The 23,713-nt window shown below is 40.1% G+C and overlaps 1 protein-coding gene across 7 annotated transcripts in view; it reads right to left on the bottom strand.

Annotated features, from left to right (window-relative positions):
- The window catches only part of ADAM22 (ADAM metallopeptidase domain 22), a 135,628-nt gene that overhangs the window by 66,077 nt on the left and 45,838 nt on the right, over positions 1-23,713 (bottom strand). For all 7 annotated transcript variants that reach the window (XM_069006760.1, XM_069006767.1, XM_069006761.1 and 4 more), the window contains exon 4: positions 9,453-9,519. In XM_069006760.1, coding sequence (XP_068862861.1) covers positions 9,453-9,519 — 67 coding nt within the window. The remainder of the gene's footprint in view (positions 1-9,452; positions 9,520-23,713) is intronic.

The following is a 23,713-nucleotide window of genomic DNA, read 5'->3' as shown; positions in this document are numbered from 1 at the left end:
GGATCAGTAATTTATCCTTCCTGCATGAATCTTCTTGACATGATGGACAACCTACTGGTGATGTCCAAGGGCAGGACAGAAAATAGAGATTTTTAACAGGAAGTTTATTGATTTGGAGAGATAAAAATGTAATAACCTCCTACAAAAAATAAAAAACCAAAAACCAGAATGACCCCAGGGTCTATTAAAGTAAGTTAATCATTATGATAGTTGTCAGTTCATAAGATAGTCTTCATCTTGATGCTTAAGTTGGATAATTATAGCAAAATCCTGAATTAGGGCTATGTGCCCTGTGAACTGCTACAGCTCATCTCATCTCCAACCAGATGCAACCCTTTTGCCCATATCAGTACAAGTTTTCCTGCAATCTGTCGAGTACATACTGTGGCAAAGATACTAAAAAATTATAAGACACAGATGTCAGCAATGCAAGTAAAACCCATCCCCTTTTTTATCCTTTAAGATAGTTTGTCCCTGCTTTGAGAGGCACCAGCTGCTGAGCAGACACAAAAGAGATGAAAAAAACATTAACCAATATTCATAATAAAGGGTGAAATAAGTAAAGCAAAAGAACAGCCCCGACAGTCATTAATGGTTGCAGTTCACTCTTCTCTGCAGTCAGAGTGCAGAAAGCATCTGCTGACCATTCACTGGCAGGGCTTGTTACTCGCCTCAGAGACACTATGACCTTCCCAGGGGAGTAAAATAAAGATGCACATTCATCTGCTTTCTACATTGGATCTCCAAGTAAGCCATCTTCTGCAATTAAGAGAGGTGCTGGCCAGTAAAACTCATGCACCAGTCAGGCACTGATCTTAAAATTAATACCTCCCTTCTCCTACATATTCCTATTTTAACATTCTTTAATCCAAAGGAAAAGAGATTGCTGGTCTAATTCAAATCCTAGTAACATATCTCTCTCTTTCCTTGCAGCAGAAAGCTCCCAAAAGGCTCAAGCCACCATTCTGTGTATCCCAGATAATGTTTAGCTGCCAGATAATGATTAGCTGTTTAAGGAGCTACCCATTGTGGGACCACTAGTTACAAAAATTCATAACTAAGACTGCATGAGCAACAGCAACAGGAAAAGAAAATGCACCCTCCATCACTGACTTTTAGCAGAAAACAACTTGTTATGAATGGGTTTCTATTTGTAAACAGGAAAGTCAAAATGGCACTTTGACCTGTGTAACTGCAATGAGAGAAGACATTTAATTGACACATACTTCAGCAATTGGCAGGGGCCCTGCTGTCGGGCTGTACTGAGCCCTGTGCTCAGCTTTTACTCAGCTCAGTAACAACGCCAGGGACCTGGCACCACCTCTTTGCAGAGTAGTCTCTGGACTGCAGATGCCTGAAAGCCAAATGTTCTGAAAATGTGAACGGTGCCCTCCCTCTGTAGGAGGATGGCTATCACATGTGCTCATGTAACTCAGAGCCGACACGCTGTAGTGACATTAGATTATAACGCTGTTTCAGATTTTGAAATCACAGACACGGATTCCAAAATTAGGATAAGGCACAGCTGCTTCTAAACCTTCTCCACAAAATGCCCATGTTTAAAGACTGTTGGCAGCACTCTTAACAAACAGAGACACGCATGTATGTGACAGGATCCTGCGCGCAGGCGACTCGCTCCAACTGCCATCAGTGACTCACAGCAAGAGCCTTCAGCAGATGGCACGAGGTATCAGCCCAGCTTCCCGGTTCAGAGGCCAAATGAGGGTTGTGTTTACTGCCCAGTAGCTATGAGAGAAGATGCTCCACGAACATAGCTGCAGGGTGTGGACGGAGAGCTCATGCCAACGCAACACCATCTGCTCTGGAAGCTGCCTTGGCATCTGCCTGGGAAACAGACTCTTGACTTGCCTTAACTTACCTTGGTGTTAGAGAAAATTATTTTTATTATCGGCTGCCAGACAAAGACGAGGCAGAGGAGAACAGGTTACGTCTTCCTGCCTACTCTGCTGCTGTCTTTCAGACAGCTCTTGTACCAGCGGCTAGTATCTCTTAAGTCATGGCATACAAGTCATTTTAATGACAGTCATTTTGCCCCATTCCTGCATGCCTGTTCCAGGGAAATGGAAGCAAACATTTTAAGGGACAGTATGAAAATTCTTTATAATCTACCCATTCTAATCTGCCACTTCAATTCATCAGCCTGCTCCACATGTGAAGCCAAGGTATAAGAATGTGATTTACAAGATTACTATAAACACAACACAACACCTACATGGATACCAATCAGTCAGCAGAACATAAAGTTCTGAGGAAAATAGAAAACAATACCACTCTTATATTGTTATTGGCTCATTATTTCTGAATGACAGAACCTTCTCTCTAAGTGAAAATTCACAGAGCCTTAGGCCGTGTCTAGAAACATTAACCTACTGTTTATAATCCAGTGCCAGTTTGGTATCCATAGGGAACAACAGACATGTCTAGGCAAAGCTATTTACAGAAGTCAAGATGAAGAAAGTAAAGATGTCAAGCTAAAGCACTCCAAAGTCTTGCACGGAAGCAGTCCTTCAGAAGTACAGCAGCTTCTGTTTGCTTAGCTTAATTCCCCCTCAAAGGGATTACGTTAAACCCAAAAAGATACTTTTATTTTTAATAAGAGCATCTACAAAATGATTTTATGTTCTTTAATGTTATAGCAGTAATTAATTTCTCTCAGCCATACTCCATCCTTGTATGGTCTGAGATTACAGAACACTTGGTTGCTACCAGTCTCTGGCTATGTACGCCACATGTTGCAGCTCATGGAAAATAACTCATGAGATGCACAAAGCCAGGAAGACTTTTCTGCAAGTTCAAGCTGTCCTCCTTCTGGAACAAGACAAAACTGTGGCAGAGTACTCAAGAGGTGACTCCTGATGGTCACACAGTCGCTTGACTTGTCACTTCAGCAGAACCATGCACCATCACTGGGGTCCACATCCACAATGAAATGTACTTTTTAAGCTCTGGAAGACTTCCACTTTCTGACAGTTTTTTTCCCCTGCAGGACTAGTTATACCCACAGGATAATTTTTTTAATGTCACAAAGAAAAGGGAGACAAGATAATTAAACCTGCAAAATCTTACATGAATCATGATGTGGGATTCATTCTAGTGTAGTATATTCAAAACCATGACCTGGGAATGACTCCTAATACAGAAAGCTGCTACTTTTAATTTTCTTCTCCTTGGTAGCAGGATGTATGTAGAAAGTAAGCTAGTAATAGCAGGGAGATAATCAGATATTAAAAAAAAGCTACTGTAAATGTACATTAAAAGTGCCAGCCTGCAGGATCATTAGGTCAGGCAAATGCATTATATAGGAGGGCTGATTATCTTGCCCTGGTATCCCCCAGAGGATACTAGGTTTTCTAAACCCCAAAGGGCTTGCTTCCAAAATTCAAACAATGCTACAACAGGAAAGTGAGGTATTTCTCAATGCCTATCAACCTAGTGTGACAGCATGACATTACTGAAAGAAAAAGATGTCCAGAATAACTGAAAACACATGGAAATTAAAAAATTTTGTCAACTCTTCATCAAGACACATACAGTAACATTAATTCCAGTCAAAACTTACAGGAAGTAATTTGACTGGTATACTCTGAGACCACAGTTTGCTTCCATCCTGCCATTCTGTTCCCTACTACACTCTAATCTTCCCCTTCTTGTGGAACTTTCAATTTATGAACTTCCATTGTACACTGAAAACACCTATAATTAGTCTCTAATTGTAAGAAGTTGCAATTTGTTCTATTCAGTTTTTATTTACTCTATTGGTCAAAGATAGCCAGTTCTCCAGCTGATCTTTCCGTGTACTCTAATGCTTCTCACTGTTGGCAAATTTCATTAACATACACATACTTTTTTTTTTACAGAAGTCATTAATGAAAACATTTGATGAGAGCACTCTGAAGATCAACCTTGCAGGAACCCCCTGCTAAACTGTGTCAGACTCAGACTCCCTGTCAGCTCTTCTTCAGCTAGTTTACTGCTATCACTAAAAAGTAGATTATGGCCCAGATTTGTTAATAATTTGCCATGAGGCAAACAGAGCTCTGTTGAGGGTGTAAGAGAGAGGAGATCTGATGACATTACAGGAGCCCTTGTTCAAAGTCCTCTCTCAAACAAGCTAGAGAGTGATTTTTCTGATACTAACGGCTTCTCCAGTCTCCAGACACAGCCAAAAAAGCTCTGCCAGAAACAGGCATATATAATTCATGCATTATTTATGGTTTGTTCCTTTTCAGTTTTCATCACCAGGTTGTGCAAGTTCCAGGTACATGCACACAGAGCTCCCCACCAGCCCCAGGCTCCAGCCTCCCCGGGCTGAGTCTTCCTGCACTCCCATCCCATCCTCTGCCAGCCCAGCTGGTATTCTGCTTTTCAGGAGAAATTGTAATCCCTTACAGGAATTAGCATACAGGCTTTTCTGACATCTGAAACACCTTCCTCTTTGGTTACAAAATGATGAGTTACCAAAACCTGAAGAAAAATAAGAGATTCTACTCAGACAGTGGATGCCCTAACTGGAAGATGGCTGTAGAGGCACTTTGCTATAAGACTGGAAACATAGCAGTCAGTTATTAAAATGACCTGATCACTGGTTAAGTGTTTATTCTGGCTGCACCAAAAATTATTGTAGACTTATAATCAGTTCATACCTGTGGAGATAACAAGTAGATGTTGGAATGCTACTTAGGTAAGGTCTCATCAAACACAAGCTCAGATGTGACACAGACACACACACTGCCCTCAGTAAAGGGACTGTACCTTAACAACTCCTCAAGTACACCAGATTTGAAGGAGAAAGTTTAACAGAAAAAGCAGTATCTGCCATATCAAGGGTACCCAGACTCCTCTGGTCTTTCAAGATTTTAATATTTTTCTCCCTTATATATTATTTTCCTTAAAAAGGGCATTTAAAGAGCCGTTCAAATACACATCATGGCACACACTAGCCAAGGCTTTACGCACAGCAAGGCAATGAAGAACAGTAATTTTCCCCTCTTGTGCAGAAGCATTAAAATAGCTGTAAGCTACAATAACAGGCATTTTGCACACACTGCTTGTCAAACAATGCACACAACATAATGGCTACTTTTGCAAGCTAACAGCTCTGCTTTGCTGTGCAGCATTAAAAAGCATTTGCCCCATACCCCCCATTGGCCAAACTACAATGATGGCCCCTCTGCTGGAACCCCCACAGAGCAGGAGGCCGTGCTGGGGCACCCCAGCTGGACAGGATGGCTGTGGGCGCTTTGAAGAAAGCCCAGTGGGCACGGTCTGAGCACTGCAGGGCCCAGCAGCACGGCTCAGCACAGCCTGGGACTCACAGCCACAGGCAATCCTAACCCACGAGACAAGGCTGGCCAAAGCTTCTCTGTTAATGCCACAAAAGAGAAAAACAGTAGCTAGCATCTGGTATGTCCCCATTCGTGTTGCCCGATGCTATCACATGAACATGCTGCGAGGTTGAAGCAAAAAGCAGCAGTTTATGCTGTAAGCACTCTCACTGTAATTTTGTGCCCGTAATACACATGCTGTGTTTACACCATCACACTAAAGAATTTTAGACTTTAAGGACTGCCTATGAAATATAGTTCCTTCTAGTCGTATTTAAACATGCCATCAAAAATTTCTGGTATTTATCTACCACATCTCTACCTGTGCAAGTTTTCTGACTGGGGCTCTGAATTACTTTCATGGCTTAATTTTTTTCAGAAAGCAATTTTCTAAGAACTCGTAGAATTGTCCAATGTTTTGGGGGAATACAAGCAGAAACATTTATTTCTACACACTCTGAAGAGAAAAACTAAAACATTTTATTGAGAAAATATCACTGAATAGATATCAGTTGTTCCTTCTGAGGGTGAAAAATCCAGCAATGTGAATTACTCAGCACTACAGCTGGTTTTTGCCTTTCATCTCACTGACAGCATCAGTGACAGAATGACAACCAAAAAAAAGAGGGAGAGAGAGAGATAAAAGGACACAGAGATATACTGCAACAACATTAGGTATACACACAGGTTGAGTATTGATGTGCTATGAGCATAGGATGATCTGGAATGACACAATCAGGAAAAGGCAATGCCAAGAAGGGTTTTTCTCTTTCTTATTAATTGATTATTCTCTTTGCTACCAGAGGAAATTCAGGCCAACACCGCTGCTTTCCTAGTAGAGACATGATGTACACTAAAGGAGGGTGAGGGGGAAACACTGAAATAATTCAAACATCTACCTCCTTTTGTTTTTCTTAGGCACTGCACACTGCTGCTGGTTTAATAAGAATGTCTTAGGTGCTGCCTAACTGTGCCAAATTAACAAGAAGCCTCTCCTCTACAGCAGCTAAATGCTGGCACCCTGCAAAAACATGTTCCACCTTCACAATGGTCTAATGTATTAATAATTATGCAGAAATCAAATGTAAGGCAACTTATGATGAAAAGGTATGTTAAACCGAGGACTCTTCTCCCCGTACAAATTCCTTTGCTACTAAAAGTGGTATTTTCTCCCTTCCCCTGCCCGCCTCTCCTCTTCAAAGCATCCTCAGTAATGGCAGAAGATCCATATGTATTTTACAGCACAGGAAGTTTCACGGGGAGGGAAGGAGAGTGGGAGGAGTAGCAAAAGTAGTTATCAACTCCACACAGCATATGAGCCACGGCAGGATCTGCTTCCCAGACACACTCATGCCTGTAATGTTCCCGAACCGCTGAGTGTATGTACAGCTGCCTTCACACAGCGGCTCAGAGCTCCTTTCTTCTCCCGTATTGCTGATGGCACAACAGCAGCACTGATGGTTTGCATGTCTGTGCTGTCTTCTTGCACAGAGAAATGCAAGGGGGAATACACACGCATTTCAAAATACACCCCTCCAGTACAAAGGCCAAGAACAGAGGAGGCCATTTTGCTGTATAAACAGTCTTGCTCAAAGCCTGCAGCTGGCAGTGGATGGCAGATGGACATTTTCTTTCTGTCACCATTTCTCCCACCAAAGCAGCAACAGAGATGTTGCCAGGCTGCCTCTGTCTCTGCCTACAGCCCAAGACAAATTGCACAGAGGTGGATGAAGAGCAGCATGTTGAAACAACTGATAGAAACCTGGCTCCTTTCTGAAATACCTCTTCAACTTCTGCTTAAGAATATGCTGCATAGCAGAGTGCATATTTTGTAATTTATTCATAAGTTGCACCCTTTTACTAGCTATCTTTAAATAAGTATCTAAGCAATCTGCACAATCCCTAAAATCTAGTACAGTAATTATGTTACCAGTTATGGTAAACAATTCCCACAGTAATTGAAGGTGGTAAATCACCATCATGGAAATTTCTTGTGGTTGCAGTAAGATTTTCAAAACATTTGATGTAAAACCAGAGCTCAGATTCCCAAATGCAAAACAGATACTGCCAGTCTTTTCAGAAATTGTTCAACAGACAAACAAAGCTCTCCAACACAGTTACAGATCCTCTGAAAAATACTGACCCGTTAGAGGGAACCAGATTTACTTTTAAACATCTACTGAGTACTGAAATCAGCCTCACTCAGTGTCAAGTGTACTTGGTAGCCTGCACTTTTCCAAAAAATCTTTTGGTATCTGAACTTTTATGAAAATGTGCCCATGACTGTGGCCACCAGGCTTTTCTGACATTTTGTCACAGCAGCTTCTTCTCTCCCTGCCAATCCCACACACTCAGAGGCAACAAAACAAACAAAACCTTTACATCCCCTTTCCTAGCATGCTTCCATACAACTGCTGCCTGCAGAACTCCTGGAGCAGTGGAATAGTAGGGGACAGAAGAGCCCACCTGTACAGCCCGGCCACCCCTGCGCCCCTGCCCACGGGTGTGCAAGGTACAGAGCAGCACAGAGAGGGAAACTCACCACTCGAGCAGAAACCCCTCTCCTTTGCAGTACAGTCTTTGCAGCCCCTTTCACTCCCAGTTCAGCTCACCTCAAGTATCAAGCTCAGTGCAGCAATGACAGTTCTCTACTTAAAGCAGATTTGAGAATACTGAGCAAGGCAGTGATACCCATCCCTGAAGGTACACCCTGAGCCTGGCTCAGCATCTAAATGAAGGGGAAATAATCTCTGGGACCCTTGAGGCTGGGAGCTGTTTTGCCCAGAACATTTTCTGACCCTTCCTCTGAAAGACCTGATCCTCCCATCATTTCCCCATTCAATTAAACAGTACTTAAATATGTAGACCCACTGATTTCAAACATTTCCTTGCTTGATTAAGGTTTGCTCATCAGGAACAATTCAGTGACAGGGCTTGGATGAATTACCTTAGCTAACTTGCATATATATCTTAATGCAGACAAATGGGTTGTTTTGTTCTTACTAATATCAGCTATTATCTTTATTTCTGCTTTGACTCATATTCTGAATTTCAGTCAAGCAAGACTTCTTGACTGCAGAGCAGAGCTAAGAAATTAGTCTTTACAATTTAATGGAACACCTATGTGTTTGCCTCAGTCTGATAATGTATGCAGACTATTATCTTGATAACAGTGGAAGAACAGACTTCCTATCTGCAAATGACAGAAGGGGATAAACCAAAGGAAACATGCATCTTAGCTATCCAGTGGATAAAGGACTGCTTTGTCCATTCTCATTTCCACTTTCACGCTGCAGAGATTAATGCATTTGTTTCAAAGTATTTAGATGATCTCAGATTTAGTAAAACAGTTTTGGGGATTCCTTTTAATAAAATGTAAACTTTGAACAAAATTTTACCTAGTATTTACCTGACAGGCAAATTTAGAGTTTCCATTTTGTAGCACATATAATACATTTCTGCACACTCTGTGTAATCTACAGCAATTGATACAAAAATTATAGCTGACATCTACAAAATAAGTCCTAACAAATAGAGGGGTCCTCAAGAAAAATCTGCCATGTTGCATGCAAGCAACCAAACACTTCTGCAAAGGCTGTGGGACATTTCACACAAGACAACAGCAACAAATAGCATCTTGTAGTCACCATGCCAACAAACATACAGAGAAAGAAACCCACAACTGGTGACTGGATATTTGGAAATATTATACAATAAATCTTGCTATTCTCAAATTTACAAATAAGTTCGTAACAAACCAACAAACTTTGGGTTTAGTACAATGAGAAAAGGCTATCTACCAAAACAAAAAGATTTTCTTCAATAGGCATCAAAAGTAAAGTATATTTACTAGTAAAAATAACCACTATGTATACATTTTTCATGGATACCATTTTGATATAAACATTAATATACTAAATCAGACAATGGAGTTTATTTGCCTTGTTTAAAGCTGAAAGTTAGAAAACATGAAACATCTTTGCCTCAGAACAGTAAAACAAATCACTTGAAAAATCAGTTATCTCTCCATTCACAAAAATGTGAGTTTGCATTAACATCAAAAGCCAAGCAAATTAAAAAAGAAAAGCATAAAAAGGAAATTCTTACTTTAACTTCCACTGTCTTCCCACCTTGCTCGATATGCCTCTCAAGATATTCAGAAGACAGAAGGTCACTGCAAGAAGAAGAAAAAAGAACGATAAGCTTCGTGCATGTGCTCTTGTACTCCCTCTCAGCAAGCACTGATTAAACATTTACATTTGAAAAGGGCAAAACCTGCAGGATACTTTTCCTAAAATGTTCATAAAAATCACTGAAACAACCACCTCCAATGGAGTTACACAGTGCATGGGATACACTGCTTTTTAACAGCAGAAGGTGGGACAAGGAAAACTGAGGGGAGTTTCTTCATGGAAGGTTCAAAACCAACCACTGACACTGACTGTAATTCAAGAGACTTTTCTGTTTGCTGCTAAAAGTGAACAGGACGGAAGTTAGGTGAACTTCAAAAAAAGCAAAAAAGCAGAAGGATGGGAAACCAGTTGGAATCTGAGGCAAAGTGGCAGCTGTGTTGGCAGGCTTCAAAGGGCACAATGGCACAACAACGACATGACCTTGTAACACCAACATGGTGAGCTTGGGTCCATGCTGCATGGGCAGGCAAAGCTGTGGGCCCAAGGAAGGCTCTCAGCGCACATGCACACACTCCCTGGGAGCCCTGCAGCTTTAGCAATGCCAGAGGAAAAGACTCTGGGCAATAGGAATCCCAGCCTCCAAGTACACAAGGACTTGGAACAAACACCAAGGAGAAAAAACAATCAGACCTGAGGCAAACATATATAAATTAAATACAGGCTGTATTTACTAACACTTGAATGCTAAACCAGTCAAATACTCTTCCTCATAGTTATTTTTTAGTCAGGCAAACCACAGAATCACAGAATTGTTAAGATTGGACGAGACCACATTATCTACATCATAAATTTCACTAAGCATGTTCAAAGACTACAAAATTTTACTGAGATTAAATCAGTACAAAATCTTGCTATTGTTCCACCTCAGTGACAATTAAGCTGGAAAAGATGAGGAATTGGTAAAGAAAACCTGACAAAAGGCAGGTTGGCCACTGGGGCAGGAGGCAATGAGCACATACCTGCTCAGCAGAAGAGGCAAAAATTGAGTATTTCTCCTTCAAACAGCAAAACACCTGAGCTTAGACATGTCATGATGATTTTTTGCCTTTTCTTTTATACCCCTTTTATATATTTTTACAACTTCTGTATTCTTAATGCTTTTTGCCTACATTCTTGGACTTGTTTGTTAAGCTGAGAGACTAAACATTTTAGAAGCCTCGTAGTTAGGGATCAGTGTGCCCCAGACCCCAAGGTCCTCTCCAGAACACATTCTGTAAACTAAGATAGAACCATCCAGGGGAAGGTTCCTTGGGGAGGGGGGCTCACTTGAGCCTCTCATTGGGGAATCTTTGATAGATCTGCTAATTAGTAAAACCTATAATGTTATACCAGATCTTTTGTGGGTGTGCATTGCGGTATGCCTTGGGGTGCATTCAACCTGGACATAGTGCACCTAAGGATCCTTAAAATAAATACCAAGGTAAAATCCCTTTTTCCCTTCCAACTGTGTTTGACTCTTGATTTTAAGACCAAGAAAAGGCATCAACATGAACTGACCTGCTGAGGGAGGGCAGGAACAGTAGAACAGCACCCAGGGCAGTGACTGCTCATCTTTCCAGAGCTTCGTCCTGGCCTAACAGGCAGCAGGACTATGGATGTTTTTGCTCACAGAGACATGGTGACTGCCCTGAGTGAGCCCCATGCAGGACAAGGTTGGAAGTATGGGTCCCCCAATATCAGCCCTAAAAACTGCCAGCTTGGTATTTGCATTAATTAACTAGGCACAAAACCCAGGAGCATTCCAATGAAATATGCTGATAACATTAAATTGGAAAGCATGTAGAATAAAAGAGATTGAAAAAACTCCCATAGGAAAGACCTGGATGGTCTTCAGGACTGGATATTAGAAATAGGATCAAATTCAATTGTACAAACAGCAAATTTATGCACTTAAGGACTGGAGGGAATTTCTGTTACATTTTTTTAGAGGGCCTGGTTTGTAAGGAAGAGAGACATGACCACACTTGTTTCTGGCAAAATGATTTGGCAGATCAATAGAATGTCTTCCTGGAAAACACAACTGTCATCCCAGAATACGTCAAAGAAAATGTATTTCCAGTCAGACTGAGGTAAGATTAATATCACTGCCCAAAGGAGATCTCTTTTCAAATACTACAGACAGGTACTGGACAGCTTTGCTTACAAAGTTCCACCACCTGGAAACACAGAGAGGCTCCTGAAGTCTAGCAAAAAATTGAGTTGTGAGGGAATGTGAATGCACCAGAGTTCACATACCAAGATATAAAAGCAACTAATTAAGCTACAGAAGATGATGGCAGAACCTCAAAGGTACAAGGACTGCCAATGAGTCAGTGGAAATTGGATGTTAAAAAAAAAAAAGACTTTGTATAAGTGTATAGTCAAAATATATTTGTATAGTGTATAGTCACTTTGACTAAGTGTAAGGGACAGAGGCAACAAAATGAGGGATGTTAACAAATTACTGAATGGGAGCATCCCTGGGACAATTGTCCATGGAGGTGGGGTTTCCTCAGTCTCAGTGAGTTCACAGCTGGTTGCTGCTGAAGGCAGGAAGTCTCAATGCCCCCTCAGGAGCAAGCACTGAACCTACCTTGTGTAAGCACAAACACTCATCAAAACACTCTTGATGTCAGCACTGGCACTTGTCAAGGTACACTTGGGAGGGTTCAACAAAACCATGGTTTTGCTGCATTAGGTAACTGAAATCCCTTGAGAAGAGGTACAGTAAGCTCCAGAGCTGATGCAAAGGAGGGATCGAGCAGCCCTCAATACGGATAAAAGAAAGAATGGGTGACTCCGTTGGCCACTGCAGAACCAGCATGAACCCCTTTAATTCTGGTCAGGCCCAATATCTACACTGATGCTTTGCACAGCTGCCTGCAGATGACCCATTACTGAGGAGCACCTAATAGAGATGCTGTTGAGTTACTGATTACAATACTCTGATTCCTCTTAGAAGTGAATATTAAATGTTTACGATACTCATGCCCTGGGGGAAGCTCAAAGTCTTCTATAAGGTCTTGTATGCACTTTCCAGATTTAGAAATTTTGACAGATGTTCTCTTCAAATGTATTTAGTTTAGCTTGCTGAAGTTAGTTATATAGTTTCCCAGCATTCACTACACTCTTTCAGCAAAAGTTTATGCTTCCACAAATTTAATAAAGATTTTTTTATAGCTTAGGGCTCTACTTTTACTCTTCTTTATTTCAGGGGGACTCAGTTAAACTAATGTCGTCCTCCTTATCTGATGGACACAAAGGTTTTCGTGCCAAGGAAGATGCAAGAGATTATAAAATGTAAGATAGTAAAGTCTAGAGTACAAAGACTGAGATCAAACAGAATGGCTTAACTCAGGGAGACTTTACAGTTGTATTTGGAGAAATGACAAGGAGAAGCACAGGTTCTTTGCATGTGGGTCTGACAAAACTACTGCTTTTTAAAAGATAGTGCTGTTAATGTTTTAATGCTCTGGAAGATTGTATGTTATGTTCTCAAAAATCTGGAAATTGTGTCTGGCATGAAAAAACAAAGACATTGATCATTTTCTGCCTTGTATGACAAGAATTAGAAGGCAACAAAAGAGGTCAGTAAGCTCAAAACTAATTAAAAGGAACCTTTACTGGCACAGCTGCTGATTACAATGTGCAATATACTGCAGGAAAGCATGAACACTAGAGGTCTGTACTGGTTCAAGCTGGGAATGGACAAATTAGTGGACGTTAACTGGGAGCTGCCAAACATACAGAAAGACTATGCCTGACTCAGTGTTGGGAGTTCTGGAAAAGGGCTCAGGGGAAGCCTAATACATGCTTGCTCAGCTCTTCCACTTTTCCCTCACCATCAGCCCCGGGCTATTGGGACTGGGCAGTTGGCCAAGTGCCCCTCTGACCTGACCTGGGCTGCTCTGCCTGCACCCTGGAAGGGTCCTCTTTCTCCTCGGGGTTACACATAGCATCCAGCTCCAGGATTGCTGATGGTCAGTCAGTTGCTCTTCCTCCACCCACCACCCCAGGGATGGACATACCCAGGCTGTTCAAGTTGTATTTACTTTCAAAGTAGGCCAAAGAACAATTCCTGAACAGGTCCATCCATTTTGTCGTCCTGCTCGGTCCTTACTTTGAGGACAAAAGAAAACAGCGGGGGAGTTGCTGGCATTCCCCCGCCCCCAGCAAGGTCTGTCACAAGTGCCTTGATTCCCAAAATGATCCTGTCTGGAAGGCAAACACCAGGAGGTCACCTGCCTGCACAGCTCCTTGAGACTGAGTCCACAGTTTGCAAACAGACCACAGATCTGAAACGCAGAGAAATTTTTAAAGCCTATCCTAAGTAACATGGCAGGATATGTCTGAGAATATTTTATCAGTATAAAACCCCATAAAGGAAGCCATGTTATGCTTTATTATTATGATTCACAGCACTAAAAATATCATAAAAATCACAACACTCTCGAAGATCCAATAACTCAATCAATGCTATTAAAAACTAAGCTACAATCTAACTATTATACATTATCTTGAAAACTCAGGCCAAAAGACACCACCTCATAGGTGGAGTCATGTTTTGTCTGTAGTAACAGTACAGGCATACAGCTGCATAATTTTAATAGAAGTCCTTACTTTAAAAACAAACAAAAATCTAAATCAAAATACTTGCGAAACATGGTTAAAATTATTTAAGCAAGATAAGACAATCAGCATTAAAATAGTATGCATTTCAACATAAAAAAATAAATACTTTCCTATGGTAGAAATGAAACAGGAATAATTTAGCTTGTCTGCCAATCTATCCTAGAAACCATCTTTGTCAGCTTAAGTGGTAGTTTTAGTATTAATTACAAATAAAACTGGTATGTTAAAAAAAAAGAACAAAACAGATTGGGAAAAAATCTTAGAGACACAAAGGATGGAGAAAATTACAGAGAAAAAACCACCAACACTATAATTGACAATACTGCAGAATGAGATTTTCAGAAACATTTGCTGAGGCATTGGTACAAAATTTTCAAAAAGGCATGGCAAAAACCTGCATATGTTAAGACCTAAAAATAAAACGTTTCACAGGAAAAAAGCACATGTGATCTATTGCTTTTACAAAGAAAAAAGCTGCTATGCTAATAATGGCAATTCTGTTTCCAGAGGTCTATTATTTTAGTGTACACAAATTAAGTAGTGTCATTTTGTTTACAGAAGCAGCATTTTTGAAGCATTATCTCAAGTCCATGTGAGTCTATTCCATACAGACTCAATAACATAAGGGCCAGAACAAAAAAATGAGCAAGGTCCTCTTTGCTCTTCCAACTTTCCCAGCCACAACAGTACACAAGAGTCAGAAGCTGGGAGAATTTTATTACAAAATAGGGCCCCAAATAAGGAAAACATCCTTATCCAAGATGATGCATATGCATGCACTTAAATTCTACCTTGAATAAGCTGTAGTACTTATATAGGAGGTTTACCAAAATGAAGGTGGGATTGGGAACCCAGAAAACAGATCAGCTTTGGATATAGATGGGGTTCCCCAGCAGAAAGAGGCTGCTCCAGGAAGCCAAAAAAAGTTTAAAAAATGTGGTGGGAAAAGAGGACAGAACAGGTCAAGAGTTTAAAGAAACAGAAAGAAAAAACAAGAGATTACAAAGCACTTCAAGTCAAAAGAAGAAAAAAAGAGGTAGGTAAAGATTTTTGAAAAAGGAAGAGGTTTGCATTTGAATATGAAGAAAAACCTGGGAATTATCCCTGTAAATTTAATAGAAACTTTCACTTTCAAGCAGAGAAGGAAAATGCCTATTAGCCAGCTTCTGAACAAAAATTAACTCTCCAGATTTAAGAGACTGAAATCCTAACAGTTATGGAAGAAAAAGAGCAGAAATTACAGGGTTCTCTTGAGAGGCCATAGGAAAAATTACAAAGTTAAGAAAGGCAGAAATAAAGGGAGTTCATAATCACAGTACTATAATGTATCTTTGTCAGCATCAGTGTAATAAATAAATGACTGGCTTCATGATATCTGATATCATTTCTGTGTCTCCTTGAACACTGTAGGAATTCCTTATCATTTATTCACCCTGATTTGTCTCCACAACTCCCCATTACGTACACCTGAAATATCAGATTAAATATGGTACCAGACAAGGACATCAAATGAGAGATCTGAGGTAAGAAGTATTACTGAAAAGGAAGACAGGGTTTTAGTTGAAATCAGAAGAAAGGTCTGGATGGGCCGAATGCCAGAAGGAAATTATCAACAGACATATGGAGACCTTCAAGAGAAAACAACAGGTTCAGGGAAATGATGGAGACACTGACAAGAGGTAGATGCTGTTGTATCAGCTGCATGATTAATGCTAGCCCCTGTGGCAGACCAAGCTGTGAGAAGGAAGCCCCCTGCAACATCATGGTTGAGAGGGCTGCAGTAAAAGGAATGGGCACTGTCAGGGTACCAGGCACATGAAGATGAGGAAGCTTCCCATAAAATTAAATATTTTCCCCCAGTGGTGTACATCCTCTACCAAGTATTAACAGGAATAATAGATATGGAAGGAGTGGCTATCAGAGGACATTTCTAGTACAGCCCGTCTTGTACACCAAGGTTGACTATCGTGAAACAAGAAGCCAGAAAGTGGAAAAACTGGATGAGAGGGAACAGAATGGATGTTTCTATCTGCCAGTCAGTAGGAGTACAAAGGACAATTTGTATTACCTTGCATTACTCTCTGGTCCTAAACCATTTTCAGTATCAGCCATGAGCTAACTAAAATATACAGCAAGATAAACTCAAAAAAGCCACTTAGCTGGCAGATTTCTGTATCTCACTACATGGGACACTTTAAATCTTCTTTATACTCATGCCTACCCAGAAACCTCCTCTCTGCTCATCTGCTCATACATGATCTTTTTTTGCACTTCAGGGGGGATTAGCTATCTCCATACCCCATGAACCAATCTGCTTTAATAGCTCTGAAACTTTCATCTCCTCCTTCCCATCAAAAGAATTGCTGAATTTCTTTTTATGTGGATGGTTAATTTAATTAATGACTGTGTCTGTTAAGTTAGCCAAATGGACTAATCAATCAGAATTAGATAGCTTCTTGTAGATATGGCAGCAATTTTCAGTGTCTACTCAGAGGAAGGAAAAAAAATACTGAGAAAAACACTTGGTTCTTGTCTGCACAAACTGAAGTTTCACCCCTTTTTAAAATATTCTTCCAGTACTTTTCTGTCCTTGTTGCAGCTAATATGAAAGGGAGAAAGGAGAAAGAAACTTCTTAATGTTTCTACTCCTACTAACTATTTAAGGTTTTCTTCAAAAAGAAATTAGGGACTTAAGAATGGGTTAAGTCCTCAAAGGATTATACACAAATGCTGAGTCGTACCCACTCTCAGCCCTCTCCTGGAGCTCAACTTCACGTTTCACAAAATTACTCAGCTTGAATCTCTGATTATGTTTCTTCCAAATATTAACATTTGCTCATCTTTTTTCCTCTCCAGGACTTCTCAGTTAGATCCCAAATGTCATCTGACTTAAAAATGCACTTAGTCCCTTTATCCCTTAATAGCTACTTTGCCTGCAGGACAGGATAGTAACTGCCCTGCACCCTACTGCAGACAGCACACTGCAGAGCAGCTCTGCAGCCCTGAGCAGGGCCTCCACTCTGGCTTTAGAGAAGGAGTCTCACAGTTCTGGCTTACAAACAGCATGTGTTTCATTTCTGAACTGGCTTCATTTCTTGATGGGAAAAGGTTTAAGCAGGTTGAAGACATTCTTCCTTAGTTTCACCAAATTTCTATTACACATGGCTCCTATTAGTGGCATAAAAAAAGGAGAGAGTACACAGCAACAGCTGCAAGGAAAAGCTGTGAAGCAACAGCGGTAGCTGGAAGGCTCAGGCTGGTGTGACTATACCCTGCTGGACATGCCTTGTGCCCATAAACTGCACCTGAAGTACAACCAGTGCCATTCTATGGTGCCACTCTCCATCTGTAGTCACAACAGCATGGATTTTTCAGCTTGTCCTTTACAATCTTTGCAATTCAGTTTGAACTCCTCTGTCTAAATGACCATATGGGCAATTTCATGAGAATGTAATGATGAACAGATACTGCTTGCATTTTCCAGGGGAAAAAACTTAGAAGCTTGTATTTAATTTCTGCAGCTAGGAAAAGACATACTTACAAACTAACCATTTACTCATATCACCACAAGTTTCTTACCACTGTTTTAAGGAAATCTGAATAATGCTCCCTATCTCAACAAAGTGAGAGCAAAGCATAGCTAAAGCAGCTCTGAAATCATAATTTCAGGTTCTAGTTTTTATGACAACTTAAATATTAACAATAATTTGATTGTATTTCTTGCATCGGTATTAATATTTCCTAATACAAATATTGAAATTGGCAAATAGCATCTGATATGATATATAGTGAACAGGGTTTTTTTTTTAATAAGGCACTTTAAAGGATTATGTGTCACAAGCACTGCAAAGGGCACAAATTCAGTATGGCAGTTAAATCACACTGCTGGTGACGGAGGGAAGGTGATGACAGTTTCTCTTTCAGACAACAGAAAGATTTAATCCAGTGTCTAACAAGGAAGCTGCACACACAGACAGACACACACACACACAGGGCTGTCCCAGTATCCATGGGAAGACACCGCTACTCAAGATACCACAGTGCTAAACTAGAGACTTTAACAATCAGAAAGAGCAGACAGCAGGTGTTTGCAAGATTCTTGTCAGGCAGAAAGGTGAAACAGGATTTTTCTAGCTCTAAACTTCTGCTTTCACAGGCAGAGTTGAAAGCTGTCTGGGAAAGGTTCACTTTGCTCCTTACCCAGGTTTCCCGACAGTAGTGATGGCAATGCAAGTGTCAATAAAACCTCACTCTTTTTTTGTTGATGAATAATTTACATCAGTATTTCTTCAAGCAATTACTTCTTTTTTTCTTACAGAAATTTCACAAATCCTATTAAAATGAGCAGGTATTTTTAGACCATGTTCATAGCCTTACTACAAAGCGGTTTCCTCAATGCCATTCTGCTTATATACTTGTTACTTATAAGTCAGGATAAAAACAGTTTATTTTAGAATTAGAGAGGATGGTAAATTAATCAGAAAGGGAAAAGGAATGCACACAAGAAACACAGGCTACACATTTTCCTGCACAAATGTACTAGTGTGGTCTAATCCTAGATTTTAATATGCCTCTTCTGTTTTATACTACATGGAAAATCATTTCCCAAGTAAATTCACTTGTGATTTTAACCACATTTCAATCCAACTCTTTGTGCATTGTCCACAAATGCTATATGGAAAGAGAAAAACTGAAAAATTAAATGGGCAAGTACTATACATGGCCCCAGCAATACTTCACGCTATTGAAAACAAGTGCACACATTTTGTACAGGACACCTGTATGATTTAGTGAATGGACTTTATTAAATATTTTTATTTGGTAGCTTCCTTCAAGATTTGCCCTCAAATTTTAGCTACCATAAACATGGTCTTGCCCTGGAGCAAAAATACAAATTATTCCTGCACTCATGAATATTTCCATGTTGCTCTCTCAAGTATTTGCTCAACACAAATACTGACTCCTCCACTACTGAGTGCTCCTTGGGAGAGTTAGCACTTCCCTCAGTACTAGAAAGCTGTAAGGTATCTGTTTGGTTTGGGTGTCCAGTCTGAAACTCGGCATAGACGTGGATTGCAGAAATACAGTGTCTTTTCATCGTAACATTTCAGATGTGTCCTGCTCTGTGTTGCAGTCTGGACAACTCTGGAGCTCTTGAAGCTCTTCAGAGCTGATCCCAAGTGTCCTCCTCATGGTACACTGAAGAACAAGGAACTGTCACTACAGCAAATGGTGAAAGCTTCAATATGGGAGATGTTTGCCCAGAGCCATGCAGAAAACCCCTGTCAAAGTGACCGGGCATCACCACTTGCTTTGCACACACACAATTTACAATCTGGGACCAGGCAAACTGGGGCTCTCCAGCAAACTGCCTCATTGCCAGCACAGCCTTGCTTCACTCCCAGACTACTTCACATTGGCAACAAACAGCATATGATTACAGAAATAATCAAAAAAAAATAAAAAACCTTAAGATGCAGGAAACAGGAATACAAAGGGGCCAAATTATGCTCTGCCTCAGCTTCTGCCTTTCATCACCTTTCAAACTCCACCCCACTGTACCTACCTCTCTCTCCCTGGTCACATTCCCACACCTCCTCTACTCCCCAGCCCATCACACCTTCTTACCAATCAGCATTTCCATGCCACTGCTTCCCACTTCTGCATGATGCCAAGAAAGAGCAGGAAAGGAGTCAGTATCTCTTCAAGAGAGATACATTTTGGCACTAACACTGAACCTACCCATCTCAAAATGTGCACCTTTAATGACAGCAAAGCTTTCCCCCGCTGTGCTGTCATTTCTTTTACAAGCACTTAGGATGATCACCCCCTTAACACTCATGGTTACCTGCTGCTTGAATGTTACATTTTATCCTGAATATTTAACAGGTTGCATGCCCCAAGAATCTTTTATGCAGTAGTCACCAAGAATAATTTTTTCTAAACAGTGTGGATTTTTATCTAATTATGGAGTATTCACATAAATTGATTGAAAAAATATAGAAAAGTTTGGGGTTTTTGTTAATCTAGTGATTGCATCAACTGTTGAAGTACCTGAGATGTTTCAGTGAAAAAAAGACCAGAAGAAAATGGTTACCACTACTTTTATCTTTGTTCATGAAAGATGTTAACTTTAGAAAAGGGTATACCTGAAAACAGTTTCAACTTGAAACATCACAAACCTTAAATCTAGGAACTAGATTAGTTTCCAGAAACTATTCTGAAGAAGACAATATGCTAGAATTTTAAAACAGGCTTGAAACTCTAAGACATTGAAAAAGCCTCTTATTGGTAGAGAGGCTAAGGAAAAATGAGTCATAACATGAAAAATATCTTCAGTGACAGGCAAATTAAAGAGCAAGAAGCTGAAATTACCTCCTGTAGCACTGTAATGTCTCTATTTTGATAAAGAAGGTCAATTTTAATAGCACAGATCATTGTGTGGATCAGAAGTCAAAGGTCTCACACTTCAGTTGTGGGTGAACCAGCATTTTTAGCCCAAAACTATGCAAGAAAATTCAGTTGCACAGTTAAGAAAGACAAGGAAAAGAGTGTCTTGAAGAAGCAGGTTGCATTACTGGCAAAGTATCTCAAAATATCCACACATGACAAATGACAAGAAGGTTTGTGAAATAAAATTCATGGCACATCTTAAAAATGAATGAAGAGCGGGAAGACAGAAAGTCCCTTAACCACAGAATCCTCAGGAGCCAGATTCTGAAACAACACTAATCACTTAACCACAGTCCAAGAAATTATCACAGCTCCCTCAAACTTACAATCATCAATTTTCATTTAGCATAGACAACTACAAGAGTACAGCTAGCTTCAGAGAGGCAAAAAAATCCATTTCCTAATGCTGTTCCAAGTCAAACTTGTCTGGCTTGCCAGATGGCTCTGGCATTACTGATGACCCAGCAGGTTACTTTGCTTCCCTGTGTGTTACCTACCAGTAAATTATCCTCTCTAAACTCTAAAGGCTCTTCAGTTTGAAGAGAGGATGGGGTGAGGATGGGGAATATGATAGAGGTTTACAATATCATGTGAGCCATAGACAGAATTAATGGAAAGCTGCTATTCACCTAATTCCACATTAGTAAAATGGGGAAGTACTTGAAGAAATTAGAAGAACAATTTAAAACAGATCAAAGAAAACACTGTGTCACACAACAAGTTGTGAATCTCTGCATCACATTGCCACAGGAGGCTGCACAGGCCTCAGAAGGTATCTCTGAAAGGGACTGAAGTCATGGACAATGAGTTCATAAACAGGTACTTTATAAAAGGCCCACACAGGGATGTGCCTTCTGGCATCTCCAATCCAACAGCCATGGACGTTAAGGGGGTGAGTGGAATGGAACCTGAAAGTGGCCCAGCCCATGTGCTCTTTCACAGCATTTCCCATTTCCAGTGCCAAGACAGATGGACCACTGGTATGACACAGTTTTATTTCTTTTGTGTTTAACCACTGCCACCACTTCGTAGGGTGAAATTAATACAGTAATTTGATATTTTAAAATTACTTTTCTATCCAAAGTCATTTTTTGAAACTGAGAGAAAATACATTTGTGCTTACAGGATAAAAATTATTTTTCCACATATTAGCACAGGATTGCTTTTAATTACATGATTCATATGCACATCATGTAACCTAAAACAAGTGTACAGAGCAACAGTGTCCAGCATCACCCTGCTGGCTGCATCCATTGCAGAGACTGCTCCACATCTGTAACTGGAGATCCATTTCTGTAAATGCAGTTGTGACAGTTCTCCATCTGCTGCTGCATGGATGGGACTACAATTCAATTCATACTGATAATCCTACATCAAAACTCCTACAGGTTCAAATATCTCCCCCTTTTCTTATCATAGGTATCACATCCTTCCTACCCTAAAACAAGCTTCATTCCTGTATATACAAAACTCCCCATATTCACACCCCTCAAGACAATAAAACACTGTATTAAGATCATTTATGCTGGTAGGTGGCATAACTATGGCTGGTTTCTAAGCAGTAAGAAAGGGAACAGGATGAAATCCTTGACATTACTAGTGGCGACCATATATCCACCTAAACTTGTGCATTGACTGGTAAAAGAAGTTAAGAATAAAATTCTAAGGTTTGTAGCTGGTTCAGTCATGCAGCATTGGTAGAAGTTCTCATTTGACAGATGCTCTGCTGCTATCATCCACTTCTTCTACACACACATGCATGTGTGTATATCTATATATCCTATATAGATATACACACATAGAGCTCCTCTGTATGTTATATATCCATATAAATTTATATAGGATAGAGTTCACATCCCTAGGAGGCATCTGTCAACAATACACTGTGCATGAGACATCCAATTTGCTTATTTGTTTTCTATTGCTCCTTCATCACAACTTTTTCCTATCCCTTTATTCTCATCTTTCATGTTATCATCATCTCTTAAATCAAGACCAGTCCATTGCCTTGCTTGCAGAACTGTCTGTTTGGAGAATTCTAGCTCAAAATTCTAATGATTAGAAAATAGCAGACATGCTCTCTTTCTTGATTCAAAAACAAACCAAATTATTTCATTCTGCATAGCTACCACTGTGTCTAATGTGCTAACAGACATTTTCAGCATTTGACATAACTTATTCAGTCATGCTCAAAAATAAACCACCTGTAACCTCTCATGCTGCCACCTAAACCATGGTTTAAATTTCAGAAAATACACATCCCAGGATGGAAACACTGGCAGGGTCAAAGCAGATCCAAGTATATTAAATTCTTCCCACAGAGCTTTAAATGTGAATCACCACCTCCTTACATCTCCAGAATGCTTGCCTCAATGAAGCAGGCTTATGATTCCAGCAGAAATGAAAAATTTTCTTTTTTGTGATAATGCAAATCCTTATGACTATTTTGTCTTTTCCTGTAGCCTCTCATCTTTCAGCCATGATATGACTATAGACAGAAACATTATACACCCATTTATAATAGAGAATAGATTTCTAAGAAATATCTTATTTATTATTATCTATTAATCTTATCTATTTTTATAGTGAAGTGTTCTCTCCAGGATGAAAAGGGACCTTCATACTTGAGTGTATCACTTCCAATCACTACTTTTCAAAGAACTAATCTCTTCATTTAGAGGTTATTACCTATTCCTTTTTCTTTACCAGGGCTGTCATATTTTCTGTAGGTCAGAAAATATGTGCACCTGGCTTTTCAGACCTGGGCATTCTTTGCAATCTGGCAACTATTTGGCATCAAACAGTTACATTTTGAATGTGGCACAGCAAAGCACTACAGTGATGGTGCAAAGTGCATCCTGCAGGAGCAGATTAAGTGTGCCATCAATTCCAGCAGATGCAGAAGTGAGAAGGAACATATCCCACCATTTTGGCATATGCCTTTTTTTCCTTCAAAGGGCACCAAGTTAATGTCCTTCCAAACAGCTGAATACAATCAAGATGAAAACTTAAGTCTGTTTAGAAAGAGTTAATTTTCATAAAGCAACTGCACAGCCAGCCTGTCCATTAAAAAAAAAAAAAAGTTTTAAGGTGCAGAACAGCTGCAGACCC

The sequence above is a fragment of the Aphelocoma coerulescens genome, chromosome 2 (genome assembly GCF_041296385.1).
Source record: "Aphelocoma coerulescens isolate FSJ_1873_10779 chromosome 2, UR_Acoe_1.0, whole genome shotgun sequence".
NCBI classification, from domain to species: domain Eukaryota; kingdom Metazoa; phylum Chordata; class Aves; order Passeriformes; family Corvidae; genus Aphelocoma; species Aphelocoma coerulescens.
The sequence above is the reverse complement of the archived record's forward strand: the minus strand, read 5'-3'. Positions and strand labels throughout refer to the sequence as shown.